Source organism: Mytilus californianus, unplaced genomic scaffold, assembly GCF_021869535.1.
Source record: "Mytilus californianus isolate M0D057914Y unplaced genomic scaffold, xbMytCali1.0.p SCAF_9, whole genome shotgun sequence".
Lineage (NCBI taxonomy): Eukaryota > Metazoa > Mollusca > Bivalvia > Mytilida > Mytilidae > Mytilus > Mytilus californianus.
The window spans coordinates 11,041,001-11,060,569 of NW_026262745.1; the positions used below are offsets into that span (position 1 = coordinate 11,041,001).

The window sequence follows — 19,569 nt, forward strand, 5'->3', positions numbered from 1 at the left end:
AAGTACTTAACATATCTAGATTTTATTATATATGGATTTTTGAGAGATAGTTTTTTAAAGGCAGTGCTTTAATGCCTTTCTAGTTGCCGTGTTAATATTTCTTTCCGCGATGTCCAACTTATCTACGTGGGGGGTCATTTAGCTCCAAGTAGATCCGGAAAATGTTGATTCTCTCCTCTTCTTATTGTGGTATAAAATGTTTTTTGTCTCATTTCATTTACATTGGGAAATAGAGAAACGATCATTGTGTTTTGTTAGTTTTAAAAACTTTTGATATATTTGTATTTTACATTATAAGCAGTCAACCGATTGACAAACTAGAATTATTTGAATTCCGTGTGGAAAGAGCTCGGGTTAATTTCGAGTGTTTTCTGCAATCTAGATGTTTATAAATCATTTCAGTCGTTGATATAATAATTAAAGGTCGACTGAACATGAATTATATTATACAATTTAAAGCGCATTTCTGTTTATGCACGCGAACCCGTCTAACGTTATTGTTATTTCGCAGTTATATAAAGTAGCAAATTATCGTTCCTGAATAGGTGGCGCCGTTGTAGCCGATCCTGTACTTCAACTTCCGGTTTCTGCACTGTGCAACTATTACAGTTGCATTTTTAATTAACGATGCCAAGTACTTGTTGTTGTGTACCTGGATGTCATTTAAGAGGAGGACATGCATTTCCAAATGACTTAAAAAGAAGGAAAAGTTGGATCAACGCCATGGCCCATACGCAGATTGGACGAGAACACGATGAAATCGTGGAGTCCATCTCAATCAGCTGTTGTTTGCAAGGCACATTTTACTGAAAAAGACTACGTGCAGGAAACTATTCATGGTAAAACTCTATTTTCTTTTTAAAATATATAGTTATATATGTAATCGCCATGCGAATAAACCAAAGTCAGTTTACAACCGCAATTATCGTTGTAGAATAAAAGGGGGTGGTTAATTCAAGACGTCATAATTTTTTGGATTACGATTCAATGTGATCTGTTTGAGATTTTTTGGTGCTTGCTACAATTATAATGATTTCTTACAAGAGGTATATCATACTGAGAATTATTTTAGCAGTAATTATGCTTATGTAGTAATGACAGGAATGCATAAGCTATGCCTCATAGACTTTCTTGAAAAATATCAATGACAATGTTAACAGGAACAAAACAATGACATGCTCTCATCTATATTATAGTTATTTAGGTACAAACAATGTATGTTTGTTGCATACGTCTCTCATTGTTTGTCCTTTGGATTTACATAACATACATTTTGATGTACATTGAATCAGGCTAACATAGTTTTATCCAGATTGTAATGAATAAATCTAGTTAATATTTTGCCAGGTTACGAGTACAAAGGAATTATAGTTATCTCGTACCATTGTAACTCGTACCAATGTCAACTCGTACCACTTAACAAAAACTCGTACCACTGCTAACTCGTACCATTGTAAACTCGTACCCACTTATTTAAATGCATTCAAATGGTGTTTAATGATGAATATATACTTTAATTTCACTCAATACCTCTTAAGTCTGTAAAATGTATATAATTTGAAATTACAATAACCAATTTGTAGCTAATTTTCCTTGTCTAATTGAAAAGAGAAAACCGTGGCAGATTGGCTTTGTTGTCTCCCTTGAATAGACTCTTTTTTAAACTTTTACTGACAACTATTTGATTTCATTTTTAATCATTCCAAATCAGTAACATTGAATAGATTTGGGTATTTTTCTATTGTTTCTAAAAGGAATTTTATTTAATGAAAGAATTTATTGATTGTGTTTAAAAGGTTTAAAATTGTTTATGACCAACAGTTAGACAGTATGAAATTTATTTTTATACAATATTCAGCACATTTCAGCAGAATATGACCATGCTTATATGATCATACAAGTTGATTAGTTAAAGATAAAAAAAACCAAGTTGATTAGTTAATAATCAACCAATAATCACACAATCAAAGGAATTTAATATATTTATTAGCATGGTAATTAAGAAATTACATTTGTATTTTTGTCTAAGATTTCATTAAAATCTGGTATAAATTTCAAAGATATTTTAATTTTTTGTATAAAGCTTAAAAAAAAAAAATCATAAAACATTCGTATTTTTGTCTAAGTTTTCATTAAAATCTAGTATAAAATTCAAGTAATTCAACTTTTTTTATTTAGTTTACCAAAAAAAAAAATCATAAAACTTTCGTATTTTTGAATATATTTTTAATGGTACGAGTTTGCAGTGGTACGACTTCCCAGTGGTACGAGTTTACGTTGGTACGAGTTAACTTGCTTCTGTACAAAGTATGCATTGCTAATGGAAGTTCATTTATTTATCAAAAAACTAATGTTTTATAACCTTTTTCAGGGCACAAACCCACCATACAGAGACTTTAAGTCTACTGCCAATCCCAGCCTATTTTCCTGGACCAAGCAAGAGACTGAATCGTCCGCAAAGAGAAAAATCAGGGCAGTTTCCTGTGAAAACAAAAGAACTAAACTTGATGAATATTGTAGTAGAAATCTAGAGGAAAGTTTTGATTGTAAAGTTGGTTTTCCTGAAGAAGTAATTCATACTGCAGACAGGATTTATGACTGTCCACCACCAACTGCCGAGCTAATGTTAAGCTTCACAGATGGAATTACGCAAACACCATCAATGCCTATATTTTCAGCAGAGAATTTTGAAATGAAGACACGTGACACAGCCATGCATTTTTATACCGGTTTAGAGTTGTATACTAAATTTTTATTTGTTTTGACCACACTTGGTCCAACAGCACATTGTTTGAGATACATATATTTTCAAATTGATAGGGTGTCATTTGAAAATCAGTTTTTTTATGACTTTGATGAAATTGATGCATTATACAACCAACTTTGAACTGTCTAGATTCTAGATTGAAACTAGTGTTAAGTATATTGTGTAAACATGGATTGTTTTTATGTCTGAACAGTGGCGTGAGGCTAACACTTGGCCATTTAGTGGTTTAGTCAGGTATTTTTCGCCATCCAACTTAGAATTAAAGTTTCCTACAACTTGGATTATTATTGACAGCACAGAATATCCCGTGATAAAACCTAAAGCTCCTAGAGCTCAGGCAACCTTTTCATCATATAAAAACAGAAACACTGAAAATACTTGTATGTTCGACACCTGGTGGTTTAGTCAACTATGTCTCTAATGCATATGTTGGTTGTACCAGTGACTGTGAAATAGTTGAAAGATGTAGAATAGTTCAATTATGTGATCCAGGTGACAGTGTGATGGCAGACAAAGGTTTAAATTTGAAGATTTGTTTGCTCACTTTTTTCAAAAAAAGAAACAGAATTAGTTCCAAAACTCTTATACGGGATAGAAAAGTCTCCAATTAACACGTGCACATAGAGCTAATTATTGGACTTGGCAAAACATACAAAATTCTAATAAATCCTATGAATGGAACTGAAACAAAACTTTCATCTGAAATAACATTTAGTTGTTTTATGTTGTGTAATTTTAGAACTTGTATTGTGCCAAAGGATGCATAAATAAAAGTGACGCAATGAAGTTTGTTCTGATATATATATATAAATATTATTTACAATTACATGCACATGTAAATTGTAATGCATATAAAAATAAGGAGATGTGGTATGATATTCAGTGAGTTTATCGAACCAAAGTGCATAAGAAATTGGTTAAGCAGTTACAGGTGTTACTGTCACCATACAATCTCCAACAATTAGAAAAACTTGTACCGTGTAAATAATTTCAGAGATCTTACAACTAAGTTTTGTTGTCTCACCTTGACTTTGGTGAATTGTTTATATCTGTTGATGTAAATATAAAAAAGAAGATGTGGTATGATTGCCAATGAGACAACTCTCCACAAGAGACCAAATGACACAGAAATTAACAGCTATAGGTCACAGTACGGCCTTCAACAATGAGCAAAGCACATACCGCACAGTGAGCTATAAAAGGCCCCGAAATGACAATGTAAAACAATTCAAACAAGAAAACTAACGGCCTAATTTATGTACAAAAAATGAACGAATAACAAATATGCAACACATAAACAAACGACAACCACTGAATTACAGGCTCCTGACTTGGGACAGGCACATACATGTACATACAGAATGTGGCGGGGTTAAACATGTTCGCGGGATCCCAACCCACCCCCTAACCTGGGACAGTGGTGTAACAGTACAATATAAGAGCGAACTATAAAAATCAGTTGAAAGAGGCTTAACTCATCAGATGGATAAATACAAATACTAGTGGACGTGGCTGGGTAGTTGTACATCCAAACAACAAAAAGACACTAAGTACAGATCTGAGAGTACTCGCATTTACTGACAGCTAGTTCAAAGCCACAAACAACTGATAAAAAAATCTTGCATCTAAGACTAAATTATCAATCCATAAGCTCCCTTTAGAATTTTATAAATTTTAGATTTTACATTATTGAGTTATGGGGTTTTATTCATTAAAAAGGGGGGGATTTTCCAGTTTTTGGACAACAACTCAAAAATGCTTTAAGCAGTTCGCATGAAACTTTGGTGAATTATTTATAGCTATTGATGTAATCTCCCTATTGATTTTCATAAATTTCAAATATGACATTGAGAAGAAATTGAACTTTATTTGTTTATAGTCTGGCAACAGATTTATTAAGTATTGCGCAACAGCACAGTGTATTGCACAACAGCAAGAAATCTTTAACTGAATATAAATTCAATTCATATAACTGATTTCAAGTTCTTTGACTACATTTATTCAGAAACTATAATATGTCAAATATTTAATTACAATCCAAATTCAGACCTGTATCAAGCTTGAATATTGTGTCCATTTTTGCCTCAACTGTTCAGGGTTGGACCTCTGTGGGTGTATCCAGCTGCGCTCAGCGAATCAGTTTATTACTTAATTAAGAACTCCTTTTTGTCGAGCCTGTGACTTTTGTCGCAGAAAGCTCGACATAGGGATAGTGATCCGGCGGCAGCGTTAGCTAACTTCTTAAAAGCTTTATATTTTAGAAGGTGGAAGGTCTGGATGCTTCATACTTTGTTTATGGATGCCTCATGTTACGAAGTTTCCATCAGTCACATGTCCAATGTCCTTGACCTCATTTTCATGGTTCAGTGACTACTTGAAAAAAAAGTTAAGATTTTTTGTAATGTTGAATTCTCTCTTATTATAAGTAATAGGATAACTATATTTGGTATGTGCATACCTTGCAAGGTCCTTATGCCCGTCAGACAGTTTTCACTTGACCTCGACCTCATTTCATGGATCAGTGAACAAGGTTAAGTTTTGGTGGTCAAGTCCATATCTCAGATACTATAAGCAATAGGTCTAGTATATTCGGTGTATGGAAGGACTGTAAGGTGCACATGTCCAACTGGCAGGTGTCATCTGATCTTGACCTCATTTTCATGGTTCAGTGGTTATAGTTAAGTTTTTGTGTTTTGGTCTGTTTTTCTTATACTGTATGCAATAGGTCTACTATATTTGGTGTATGGAATGATTGTAAGGTGTACATGTCTTGCTGGCAGGTGTCATCTGACCTTGACCTCATTTTCACGGTTCAGTGGTCAAAGTTAAGTTTTTGAGTTTTGTCTTTTTTTCTAATACTATATGCAATAGTTCAACTATATTTGGTGTATGGAAATATTTTATGATCTATATGTCAGTCACGCAGGTTTTTTTTATACCTTGACCTCATTTTCAAGGTTCATTGCTCAGTTTTAAGTTTTTGTGTTTTGGTCTGTTTTTCTTAAACTATAAGCAATAGGTCAACTATATTTGTTGTATGGAAGAATTTTTAGATGTACATGCCTGCCTAGCATGGTTCATCTGACCTTGACCTCATTTTCTTGGTTCATTGGTCAATGTTTAGTTTACTTGGTTAATGTTAAGTTTATGTGACAGTTGTAATAAAGCTTTATATTTAGGACTATCAACATAATATCAATGATTAGTAAAGAAGGCGAGACATTTCAGCGTGTGCACTCTTGTTTCATTCATAAATTACTTTATACTTGGAAATATAATTTTGCTTGGAGTTATAGTTTCTAAAAAAAGTATTGTCATTGAAAGAGTTGACATGTTGCAATGTACATTTATTCTACATAGTTCTATGGTACCAAATCAAAAGTTTATATTAAAGAAAGAAGTCAAAGGTTTCCCATCATAGTTTAGTTACATACATATTTTTTGTACCTGAGGTCGTTGAATATAGATCATTATATAAATAAGGAGATGTGTTATGATTGCCAATGAAACAACTATCATCCATACATTGTACTTACCAGTAACAAACCACATTTGCAAAGTTGAATAAAATACAGTTGATAACATTTACTTATTACTTAAAAGAAAATGCCAAACTATTTTAAACAGTATTTGACTATAAACATAGATAAAAAAGGTACTAACTGGACATAATGCACTAGTTCATAAACAAGTGAGAACAATCGCCTTCATATAGTGCTCAGAATATGACATTCATAAAACTTGTTCAATATCATTAGGGAACTCTAAATCTTAAATACTGAAAGCCACCTCTGATAAGTACAATGTACTATGCAAGATAATGATATAACTGGACTAAAAATACACACAACCTGTAATTAACTGCCTTTACAGCGCTTTCGCGCTTTGATTAATGTATGAACTCAATCTCAAAGTGATATATATTCAGTAATAATATATCTAGAAAAGAAAAAGTCAGAAAAAGTACAAGCAGATAATGTTAGATCACAAATAGATACAAAATTTTAAAAAGGTAAAAACATTATACATGTACCTCCATGTAAATGGATATTAAGGCATTTCAGAAATCTTGGTAAAGGGTCAGAAAGGACATTAATGATTGATTGATGTCGATTGATTCTGAAGATTGACCTTTAATAGAACATGTATTATTTACTGGACAGTAAGAGATTTGTATCAATAATATTCTATGACATAGAAAACTAGTATTTCCTGATGTTCCATTCCTATATATGATAGAGTAACTATTGATAATGTTATTTGTGTGATTTTTGTTTCCAGGGTGATGTATTAGTAAGTGTAGGCATGACAAGGATAACATCAGTAAAACAAGCTGGAAAAATTCTTAGAAATGTAAATGACAGGTAAGCATAGTGTCACTTCATTATATATACCTTGTTCTTTGAACACACAGAAATTAAAAATTAAACTAAGAAAATAACACATGATACATTATGACATGACCAAGTTACTTTTATTACTTGCATATTTTAAGATTGAAGTAAATAAAAAATATGATGAAAATAAAACGACATTTCATCCTCCTATATTCAATAAAGTTTCCAAGTTAGTTTGATATCAGAAAGCATTGATTTAAATAACATCAAACTGTACCAATTCTGCTGCAACATATGTAAATTAGACAATACTGTCTCTTCAGTGATGCTTGTTGCCAACTTATTTGAAAATCCAAAAACTAATACAAATTTTGAAGAGCAGATATAAAAAGGAAAGTACCAAATATATAGCCAAACCTGGACAATGGATCATAGCTATGCATGAGAGAGATACATATCTTAATTTCAAATGATATCTTAAGTTTTATAACAGGTAAATTTCAATAAAGGAATTTCTGTATTTTGATGCCAGTACCATATATAGTACTGAACTACTGGTCTGTTGATATTCCTAGGGACTAGAAGTCCACTAGCAGAGGTATCGACCAAGTGGTAGATGTAAAATTTACTGGTAACAATTTAACTGCACCTGATGCACATTTTCGCAGTAAATAAAAACATGGTAAATTAAATTGCCATGTACAGTGGAAGAAATTATCTCGCACACATTTGTCATTTTTTAAAGGAAGTGCTTTAATGCCTTTCTGGTTGCCGGGTTAATCTTTCCTTCCCCGATATCCAACTTATCTACATGGGGGGTCATTAGGCTCCAAGTAGATCCGGAAATGTTGAATTTTCTCCTCTTCTTATTGTGATATAAAAAATTTTTTGTTTCATTTCATTTACATTGGGAAAAAGAGAAACAATCAATTTGTTTTGTTAGTTTTAAAAACCTTTGATATATTTGTATTTTGCATTATAAGCAGTCAACCGATTGACAAACTAGAATTATTTGAATTCCGTGTGGAAAGAGGTCGGGTTAATTTCGAGTGTTATCTGCAATCTAGATGTTAATAAATCATTTCAGTCGTTGATATAATAATTAAAGGTCGACTGAACATGAATTATATTATACAATTTAAAGCGCATTTCTGTTTATGCACGTGAACCCGTCTATGTTATTTCGCAGTTATATAAAGTAGCAAATTATCGTTCCTGAATAGGTGGCGCCGTTGTAGCCGATCCTGTTCCTCAACTTCCGTTTTCTGCACTGTGCAACTATTGCAGTTACATTTTTAATTAACGATGCCAAGTACTTGTTGTTGTGTACCTGGATGTCATTTAAGAGGAGGACATGCATTTCCAAATGACTTAAAAAGAAGGAAAAGTTGGATCAACGCCATGGCCCATAAGCAGATTGGACGAGAACACGATGAAATCGTGGAGTCCATCTCAATCAGCTGTTGTTTGCAAGGCACATTTTACTGAAAAAGACTATGTGCAGGAAACTATTCATGGTAAAACTCTATTTTCTTTTTGAAATACAAGTTATATATGTAATCGCCATGCGAATAAACCAAATAGATATAAGAAGATGTGGTATGAGTGCCAATGAGACAACTCCCCATCCAAGTCAAAATTTATAAAAGTAAACCATTATAGGTCACAGTACGGTCTTCAACACGGAGCCTTGGCTCACACCGAACAGTAAGCTATAAAGGGCCCCAAAAATTACTAGTAACAAACAGGAAAACCAACGGTCTAATCTATATAAAAAACGGGAAACACTTATGAACCACATCAACAAACGACAACTACTGAACATCAGATTCCTGACTTAGGACAGGTGCAAACAAATGCAGCGGGTTTAAATGTTTTAATGGTACCAAACCTTCACCCTTTTTCTGAAACAATAGTGTAACATCACAACATAGAAAGACACACTATAAAATATCAACTGAAATAGCTTAACTCAATCAAAGGACATATTAACACCATTGAACATACACTGAACAAATAAATTTGACCTATGACACAATGTAAATACAAAATAAATAAACTAAGGGTAGAATAATAAAAGTAACATGTTATATCGGTAAGAAATGTTAAACAATTAAAGAAAAACAATATGCTCGAACAAAAATATCTCAGCCATTTGCAATAATTTTAAACACAGGTAAATGAAAATAATTTTGTTGTGAGGTATACGTGTACAGTACCAATAGAGAAAGGAAATATTTTTACAAAATAAATAATTTTGATGTTCATAGTACGAAGTGAAAATTTATAGTTATACCAAACACTTATCAAAGCTGGTATATAGACCAGATATAACCCAAAGTCTGTTTAAAACTGCAATTATCGTTTTAGAATAAAAGGGGGTGGTTAATTCAAGACGTCAAAATTTTTTGGATTACGATTCAATGTGATCTGTTCGAGATTTTTTGGTGATTGCTACAATTATAATGATTTCTTACAAGAGGTATATCATACTAAGAATTATTTTAGCAGTTATTATGCTAATGTAGTAATGACAGGAATGCATAAGCTATGCCTCATAGACTTTCTTGAAATATATCAATGACAATGTTAACAGGAACAAAACAATGACATGCTCTCATCTATATTATAGTTATTTAGGTACAAACAATGTACGTTTGTTGCATAAGTCTCTCATTGTTTGTCCTTTGGATTTACATAACATACATTGAATCAGGCAAACATAGTTTTATCCAGATTGTAATGAATAAATCTAGTTAATAGTTTGCCAGGTAGTACAAAGTATACATTGTTAATGGAAGTTCATTTAATTATCAAAAAACTAATGTTTTATAACCTTTTTCAGGGCGCAAACCAACCATACGGAGACTACTGCCATTCCCAGCCTATTTTCCTGGACCAAGCAAGAGACTGAATCGTCCGCAAAAAGAAAAATCAGGGCAGTTTCCTGTGAAAACAAAAGAACTAAACTTTTTATATTGTAGTACAAATCTAGAGGAAAGTTTTGATTGTAAAGTTGGTTTTCCTGAAGAAGTCATTCATACTGCAGAAAGAATTTATGACTGTCCACCACCAACTGCCGAGCTAATGTTGAGCTTCACAGATGGAATTACGCAAACACCAACAATGCCTATGTTTTCAGCAGAGAATTTTGAAATGAAGACATGTGACACAGCCATGCATTTTTATACCGGTTTAGAGTTGTATACTAAATTTTTATTTGTTTTGACCACACTTGGTCCAGCAGCACATTGTTTGAGATACATATATTTTCAAATTGATAGGGTGTCAGTTTTTTTATGACTTTATGAAATTGAGGCATTATACAACCAACTTTGAACATTCTAGATTGAATCTAGTGTTAAGAATTTTGTGTATACATGGATTGTTTTTATGTCTAAACAGTGGCGTGAGGCTAACACTTGGCCATCTAGTGGTTTAGTCAGGTATTTTTCGCCATCCAACTTCAAATTAAAGTTTCCTACAACTTGGATTATTATTGACAGCACAGAATATCCCGTGATAAAACCTAAAGCTCCTAGAGCTCAGGCAACCTTTTCATCATATAAAATCAGAAACACTGAAAATACTTGTATGTTCGACACCTGGTGGTTTAGTCAACTATGTCTCTAATGCATATGTTGGTTGTACCAGTGACTGTGAAATAGTTGAAAGATGTAGAATAGTTTAATTATGTGATCCAGGTGACAGTGTGATGGCTGCAGCAGACAAAGGTTTACATGTAAATGTGCAAGATTTGTTTGCTAACTTTTTTCAAAAAAAGAAACAGAATTAGTTCCGAAACCCTTATACAGGATAGAAAAGTCTCCAATTAACACGTGCACATATAGCGAATTATTGGACTTGGCAAAACATACAAAATTCTAATAAATCCTATGAATGGAACTGAAACATAACTTTCATCTGAAATAACATTTAGTTGTTTTATGTTGTGTAATTTTAGAACTTGTATTGTGCCAAAGGATGCATAAATAAATGTGACGCAATGAATTTTGTTCTGATATATATATATTTACAATTACATGCACATATAAATTGTAATGCATATAAAAATAAGGAGATGTGGTATGATATTCAGTGAGTTTATCGAACTAAAGTGCATAAGAAATGGGTTAAGCAGTTACAGGTGTTACTGTCACCGTACAATCTCCCAACAATGAGAAAAACTCGTACTGTGTAAAAAATGTCAGAGATATTACAACTAAGTTTTGTTGTCTCACCTTGACTTTGGTGAATTGTATATATCTGTTGATGTAAATATAAAGAAGAAGATGTGGTATGATTGCCAATGAGACAACTCTCCACAAGAGACCAAATGACACAGAAATTAACAGCTATAGGTCACAGTATGGCCTTCAACAATGAGCAAAGCCCATACTGCACAGTCAGCTATAAAAGGCCCCGAAATGACAATATAAAACAATTCAAACAAGAAAACTAACAGCCTAATTAATGTACAAAAGATGAAAGAATAACAAATATGCAACACATAAACAAACGACAACCACTGAATTACAGGCTCCTGATATACATGACTTGGGACAGGCACATACATGTACAGACGGAATGTGGCGGGGTTAAACATGTTAGCAGGATCCCAACCCTCCCCCTAACCTGGGACAGTGGTGTAATAGTACAATATAAGAACGAACTATAAAAATCAGTTGAAAGAGGCTTAACTCATCAGATGAATAAATACAAATACAAGTGGACGTGGCCGGGTAGTTGTACATCCAAACAACAAAAAGACACTAAGTACAGATCTGAGAGTACTCACAGTTACTGAAAGCTAGTTCACAGCCACTAGCAACTGATAAAAAAATCTTGCATCTAAGACTAAATTATCAATTCCGTAAGCTCCCTTTAGAATTTTATAAATTTTAGATTTTACATTTCAGAGTTATGGGGTTTTATTCATTAAAAAAGGGGGGATTTTCCAGTTTTTGGACAACAACTCAAAATTGCTTTAAGCAGTTCGCATGAAACTTTGGTGAATTATTTATAGCTATTGATGTAATCTCCCTATTGATTTTCATAAATTTCAAATATGACATTGAGAAGAAATTGAACTTTATTTGTTTATAGTCTGGCAACAGATTTATTAAGTATTGCGCAACAGAACAGTGTATTGCACAAGAGCAAGAAATCTTTAATTGAATATAAATTCAATTCATATAACCAATTTCAAGTTCTTTGACTACATTTATTCAGAAACCTATAATATGTCAAATATTTAATTACAATCCAAATTCAGACCTGTATCAAGCTTGAATATTGTGTCCATTTTTGCCCCAACTGTTCAGGGTTGGACCTCTGCGGGTGTATCCAGCTGTGCTCAGCGAATCAGTTTATTTTCTTAATTAAGAACTCCTTTTTTCATTCATAAATTACTTTATAGTTTCTAAAAAAAGTATTGTCATTGAAAGAGTTGACATGTTGCAATGTACATTTATTCTACATAGTTCTATGGTACCAAATCAAAAGTTTATATAAAAGAAAGAAGTCAAAGGTTTCCCATCATAGTTTAGTTACATACATTTTTTTTGTACCTGAGGTCATTGAATATAGATCATTATATAAATATGGAGATGTGTTATGATTGCCTTTACAGTGCTTTCACGCTTTGATTATTTACATATTTTTGTAGTGTTATGCTTAGATTGGAGAGAGCCAAAACTGGGTCTTCTGAAGATTATATAAAGGTTTGTTCATACATCAGTTAAATGTAACAAAACTAGCATGGTCTCTTATATCCAGCTCCTTTTTATAAATATGCATGTATAAGCCTAACTGTTTACAAAAAAAAAAAAACACACAAAACAAAAAAAAATAACAAAACATGAAAATTTTTTTTTTTCCTACAGAAAAATAAAATGTATGAGTAAAAAATAAATAAAAGCATTTGAAAAAATTACAATAGATAGTAAAATGTTGACCAACAATTTAATTTAATTTATTACTGATAAAAACATGTAAAAGTATCATGTTGTTACATCTGTTTTGAAAGTCAACTTTTATTTAAAATTAGGTTACTGATCCTCTTTCATTCCCCGCTACCTTGGCATTAATTCGTATCTGGGGCACATTAAGATGTAGAGTTATTTAAATTTTCATGGATGAATATTTAAGCGTACATATGAAAGTTGGTCTTTAAATGATTCAAGTCTACATCAAAGTAATTGCCATAAAAGTATGATGACAAGTAAAACAAATATGCAAAATCCAATTGTTTAGACCAATAACCTTTGAGAGTTCACCAGGTAGCACCTGTCTTAGTTAGTTTGATAAGATGGACTAAAGCTTTGTAATAATAAGTTACCTTTATTTGTCAATGTGGTACTGTAAATTAAGAAATTTTTACATAGATATAAGAAGATGTGGTATGAGTGCCAATGAGACAACTCTCCATCCTAGTCAAAATTTATAAAAGTAAACCATTATAGGTCAAATTACGGTCTTCAACACAGAGCTTTGGCCCACACCGAAAACAGTAAGCTATAATGGGCCCAAAAATTACTAGTGTAAAACCATTCAATCAGGAAAACCAACGGTCTAATCTATATAAAAAACGAGAAACTCTTACGAACCACATCAACAAACGACAACTACTAAACATCAGATTCCTGACTTAGGACAGGTGCAAACAAATGCAGCAGGTTTAAACGTTTTAATGGTACCAAACCTTCACCCTTTTTCTGAAACAATAGTGTAACATCACAACATAGAAAGACACACTATAAAATTATTGCAATTGACAATATGCAAACTAATCATTGCAATTTTAGGACATTCTGCATAAAAATTATGGTATCTGAATTTTAAATCCAAGTTTTTAATTTTGAAAAACCTGTTCTGTTGAGGACTAAGTCTGGTAAGGGTCATATTTGGCCCCAAATATTAAGTCCAATGTTTGAAGATAAAAAATATTTCAAGTGGATGAATCGGCACGTAAGAAAGTGAAATAGAACTTTTTTTTAGTGTAGCTTTTCTTAAAAAGCCTTATATTTACCCCCCAAAAAGAACAAAGGTAGAGATTTTGACAAAAATTGAATAAAATCCTCAGAATTTCTACCAAATTTAGGCCTAGGAAACATAGAACGCAGACTTTGACAAACTAAATACTGGTATTGAAATCAGATATGTAAAATGTTACAATAAATAATTTGTTAATAAACGATCTTTGTTGTCAACGCAGGTACTCTATGTTACCGGTCAAAAAAATAATCAGAAAATTACCTCTTTAATTTTCATGGAAAATCAATATGTGTGCTATATGTGACATCATGAAAAGTATGTTAATATGTAAATTTTCAACAAGTACAGCATATTTCCTACCTAGTCAATGTTTTAAATATGATTCATAGTAATGTTGGTCAATAAATCCTAATCTGAAATTTAAGCTAGAAATAGTGGCCATTTAAGGGTCTTATTGAACCTGCTCCTTTCTGATTTTACAGTATAAAATGTATATAACATAATTTATAAAAATTGGACAGTTGCTGACTTTTATATTTTATTGTTTATAATTTAATTTTGTTTAGGTACCAGATTCTGATAGTAGCAAAATAAAGGATCCTGCAGTAAAAGATGATTATGTTAACATTGTTATTAAACCATGTGATTCAGATGATAAACAAAGAGAAACAGGAAATTCTTTATCATCCAATCAAATCAGCAGAGACAGAAATTTCAAATCTTTATCAACTCCAAGTAGCCCCCATAGAAAGGTTTTGTCATTGGTCACCACAGGGAAAGAGTACTTAAGAAGGAGGGTGAAAAGTCACACTGTGTCGGAGGGTTCTGTCTCCATGACAACAAGTAGCCAATCAGACTTGAATATTCCTAAATCACCAACAGGTCACAGAATCTCAAAATCAATGGATTCTAGACAGTTGACTAGAACCATTAATGGACAGGATTTAGAAGATGACCAGCCTTCAGAACTTCCAATAGTCACTCAATCTGGAGATTTCTTTAAAAATCGTACGAACAGTGATCCAGGCTTTGTTTTGGTAAGTTTTAACTCACAGATATTCCTCTCTTATACTTGTTTACATAAGTTGCTAGTTTTTATTTGAAATAAAGTTTGTTGATAACACTTCATAAATGAATTTTGTCCTTGTCATCATTATGATTTCACCTTTAATAAATACTGTAATCTGTTCTTTCAAAATTCATTCTTAATTATGTAGAAAACTGCTAAATTATTTGAAAAAAAATGAATTTGTGTTTATTTCTACTGAGCTTACATGGGCTAAATACACACTATAATTCAGAACTGGTATTTGGAAAACCAGTAATTTTTGTTCCATCAGATGAATCATTGCTGACTGTCTAACCAAATGTCTGACAGTCCTTTGATGAATTTTAGGAAGCCTAAACCAATGTGTAGTTGACTATACTTTACAAACTGTTTTCATTTCTCAATTTGTGCAGGAGTTATATAGCAGGGGGCATTTCACTGCCACATATAGCAATTTGTTTCACCATGTCTAATTTAAAAATCCTAAATTCTCCTTTGAACACATAGAAAAAAGTTTGATACATAACACATAATTAATAGTGCCTGGGGATGATTTAAAGCATGACCTTTTAATTTTATACTGTTGTTTATAGACCTCTTATTGTCAGAATTCTCTTTTATCTGTGTATTAATAACTTCTAGAATTTTTATTAAATAGGAATTTGGGTAAATTTGTGCTATGGATACTACATGTATAAGCAGAAGGTCAACTATATTTGGTGTGTTGAATTATTATAAGGTGCACATCTTTCTGAATTCACGGCCTAACAACTAACCCTGTTCATGGCACAGCCTAAGTCAACTAATCCTGTGCACGGTATGACCTAAGTCAACTAACCCTGTGCACAGCACGGTCTAAGTCAACTAACCCTGTGCAGGGCTCGACCACCGTCATCTAACCCCATGCACAGCACAGTCTTAGTCAATTAACCCCTTGCATGGCACGTTCTAAGTTTATTTACCCTGTGCATAGCATGGCCTCAGTTAAATAAACTCAGTAAAAAGTTTTATGACAATAATATAAGCGAATTGCTGTATGTGCACATCTGCAGTGGTAATAGATAAGCTACATCTTACATTACATACATACGGTGAGTCAGAAATCAACAATAGTACTCATTAACTATGTATAGTATGGATATCATGTTGACATGACTCATTTGCATATTCATTTTTGAATACATATTAGGCATAAAAAAATGTCCATAGCACAAATTTACCCAAGTTCCAATTTAATAATAACTCTAGAATTGATAATAAATACACTGTTCTCTATCACTTATCAAATAGAGAGGACTATTTCTATTGATAGTTTATTTATTAGTTTACTGTAAACAAGAGGATATTAATCTTATTGTATTGTTATGTCAGCTTAGTATACTGCTTTTTACACACAGCTCAATAGTGATGATTCAGCATCAGAGGATGAAGATGAAGATCAGGATCAGACAGCTAAGGAACAGGAAGTCAATTCATTACCACAAGATGGCATTAGTATTAAATTGGAGGATGTTGAAAAGCAAGGTCTTGCTGACATGAAAAAAACTAAAGAAGTCAAGGCGCAAAAAGTAATTATCAAACAATTTCTTTTTGAAAAGCACTTAGATGATTAATACCAAATGTTACATATAAGTTTTTTGTCGGGCAATGAAAGTATTTTTTACCTTGTTGTAGGTCAATATGGCTGCAAAAGGGGACAAAGTCTTACATTTGGACACAACTGAAAATATATTGAACTTTTAAAAAAACACACATTCAAATAAATGTAGTACTGAAGGAGTATTGCTTCTTTTATGTGGATTGACCAACAAAGTCGTTCACAAGCAGGGGACTAGGTTTAACAATGTTACGATACATATAATATTTTGATTAATAGGTTCTCCTGTTTATAGGCATGAATTTGGACAAAGTTCAGAATTTTTTTTTCTTTTGAGTAATTTATAGTATGACATTTTTTATCTCTGTTTATTATTAGCAAATTGATTTTCTCCTTTTAAATCTTATTTTCTCAAATTTCCTCAAATTGTCAAATGTTTACAATTACATGCATCAGGATATCAGGAGCCTGTAATTCAGTGATTGTAGTTTGTTGCTGTATATAGTGTTTGTTTTTCTTTAATTGTTTTGCACATAAATCAGGCCGATTGTTTCTGGTTTGAATTGTTTTACATTTGTCATTGTGGGGCCTTTTATAGCTAACTATGCGGTATGGGTTTTGCTCATTGTTGAAGGCCATACAGTGACCTATAGTTGTTAACTTTTATGTCATTTGGTCTGTGGTGGAGAGTTGTCTTATTGGCAATCATACCACATCTTCTTATTTTTATATCAATTGACTTAAACACAATCACAATTAATATTGTATTATATCATGAGTATATGACCTGATTGTATCCCCGTATACTGTTATCATAATTTTGTTCAATATTTGGTTGCTCAAGGCTAATGGCATAGTAAAATATTTTTAAGGAGTAGGATAAAGATCTGTCTGTTTTTTAGCTTCTGAAAGTTAATATTACAGACAGAAAAAAAAACATTTAAAAAGAAAAAAAAGATATAAGAATAAAATGATATTTAAAAATATTCAAAATATTATTTGTTTTAGAATCCAGACTGGAATGAAGACTTTGTGTTTTATACAAGTCCAGAGGATAAATATCTCAATGTTTGTGTCTGGTGTAGGGTACCACCAAAACTTGATAAACATGAAAAAGTAATCAAACCTGGTAGAGAAACTTTGATAGGGCATGTAAGTAATGGAAAATGAAGTTGTAACAGTCAATTCTAAAGGTTTTGAAACTGCTAGTATATCTTTCAAGCTAATAACTTTTGTAATACAATAAAATATATAACAAGTAAGATTTCAGTTTAGAGACTCTGTGACAAATGATAGTGAAAAAATAATTTGCTGAACTTCAAACATGTAATCATTTTAAATCTAGATTTAAGCCTCTTTCCATATCATTTCTATTGAAGACAAGACAAGACAAGACAATATTTTATTTGAGTCTCACCTCTTATAAAACATTTACATAATATTACAACTTCACATATAAAACAAGAGCCACTCTAAAAAGAGTTATGAGAGACTATAAAAATGGTATATACATTTACATATATATACACACACATAAAATGTAAAACATAAAACATAATAAAAAAGTATACATTTTAAGAATATAATAAACATTTTCTTTTCAGTAAAATATCATAACAGATTTTGGCAGTATAAAAGTAAACATTTTCATCACTAAATAAAAATACAAATTTATCGTCATCTGACATACTATTAAAATCATGACAAAAAGAATTAGCATGATAAACAATACAGCACGAAAATCTGCATATAGTGGACATTTCAAAATTACATGTTTCTCATCTTCAATGGTATTGTCATTACATTTAAAACATATTCTTTCATTAATATGTAAGTTCTGATACCGGCCCGTTTCAATTTTTAGGGGCGCAACACCACAGGAAATTTTGCAAAAGCACTTCTATATTTTCCTGCAATAGTTTTACAAATATAATTTTCTACCTTAAATTCTGTTTTAAATAATGTATAGGTACGTAGTTTGGCATATTCATCGAAACCAACTTATTATGCCATTTAGTTTTATATAAATCAATAGCTAAACATTCTATATCCTTAATTACATTTATAGTTAACAATATATCACAATTACAATATGGTTCAAGATTATACTCTTTAAACTTAGTCATTACTCTGAAGCACCAGTTTTTAATTGGGTTATTTCCATACTTATATGACCACATAAATACTCGTTTGTTCAATCTATTATTGTCCATTTTACAAAATCTGGACCATAATCTAAAAACAGCTGTCCATTGCTTTTAATACATTGCATGGAGTCCAGCCCATATCACCATACAGAGATAAGTTTGGTATATATTTTCCTACACCCATAAAAAATCTCATCGCTCTGTTTTTAACTGCATTTATGCAAGAGAATTCTCTTGTTCCCCATATTGAAGCACCATAATCGATGACTGACCATACAAGTGTGTCAAAAAGTTTTGTATAAGTAGAGTAACAAAAACCACCATTTGATTTACATTTTGCGATCAACAACCCAAGAGCTCTACTTGCAGACTTGGCAATAGCTTTTGACATTAAATCATAATTTAAAAATTCTGTAAGATGTAAACCAAGGTAAGTATATTGTAATGCAATTTCAATTTGAATGATAGAAACAAATTAGTTTTTTATTAAATATCATCGAAGAAATAGTTTAATTGATCATCATGTTAATAAGACAAGCTGATAAAAATTTCACAGAGTGTTAGCAAGATTTTACTGTACTTTTGAGAAATTGGTGTAGCTATTTATAGCAAGTTACCTGTGTTGTCACTACATAAATAGACATGCATAAATATGGATATTACTTCGTTTATGAAAC

The 19,569-nt window shown here is 31.9% G+C and overlaps 1 protein-coding gene and 1 long non-coding RNA gene across 2 annotated transcripts in view; both read left to right on the plus strand.

Moving 5' to 3' along the window:
• The window catches only part of LOC127714908 (PDZ domain-containing protein 8-like), a 45,767-nt gene that overhangs the window by 15,877 nt on the left and 10,321 nt on the right, over positions 1 to 19,569 (plus strand). Inside the window, exons 9-13 of the mRNA XM_052220932.1 lie at positions 7,049 to 7,131; positions 12,773 to 12,827; positions 14,667 to 15,137; positions 16,546 to 16,716; positions 17,754 to 17,897. Coding sequence (XP_052076892.1) covers positions 7,049 to 7,131; positions 12,773 to 12,827; positions 14,667 to 15,137; positions 16,546 to 16,716; positions 17,754 to 17,897 — 924 coding nt within the window. The remainder of the gene's footprint in view (positions 1 to 7,048; positions 7,132 to 12,772; positions 12,828 to 14,666; positions 15,138 to 16,545; positions 16,717 to 17,753; positions 17,898 to 19,569) is intronic.
• LOC127714916 (uncharacterized) lies at positions 138 to 6,655 on the plus strand. Its single transcript, XR_007987998.1, has 3 exons — positions 138 to 839; positions 2,372 to 5,400; positions 5,548 to 6,655. It is a non-coding gene; the product is annotated as an uncharacterized LOC127714916 (long non-coding RNA).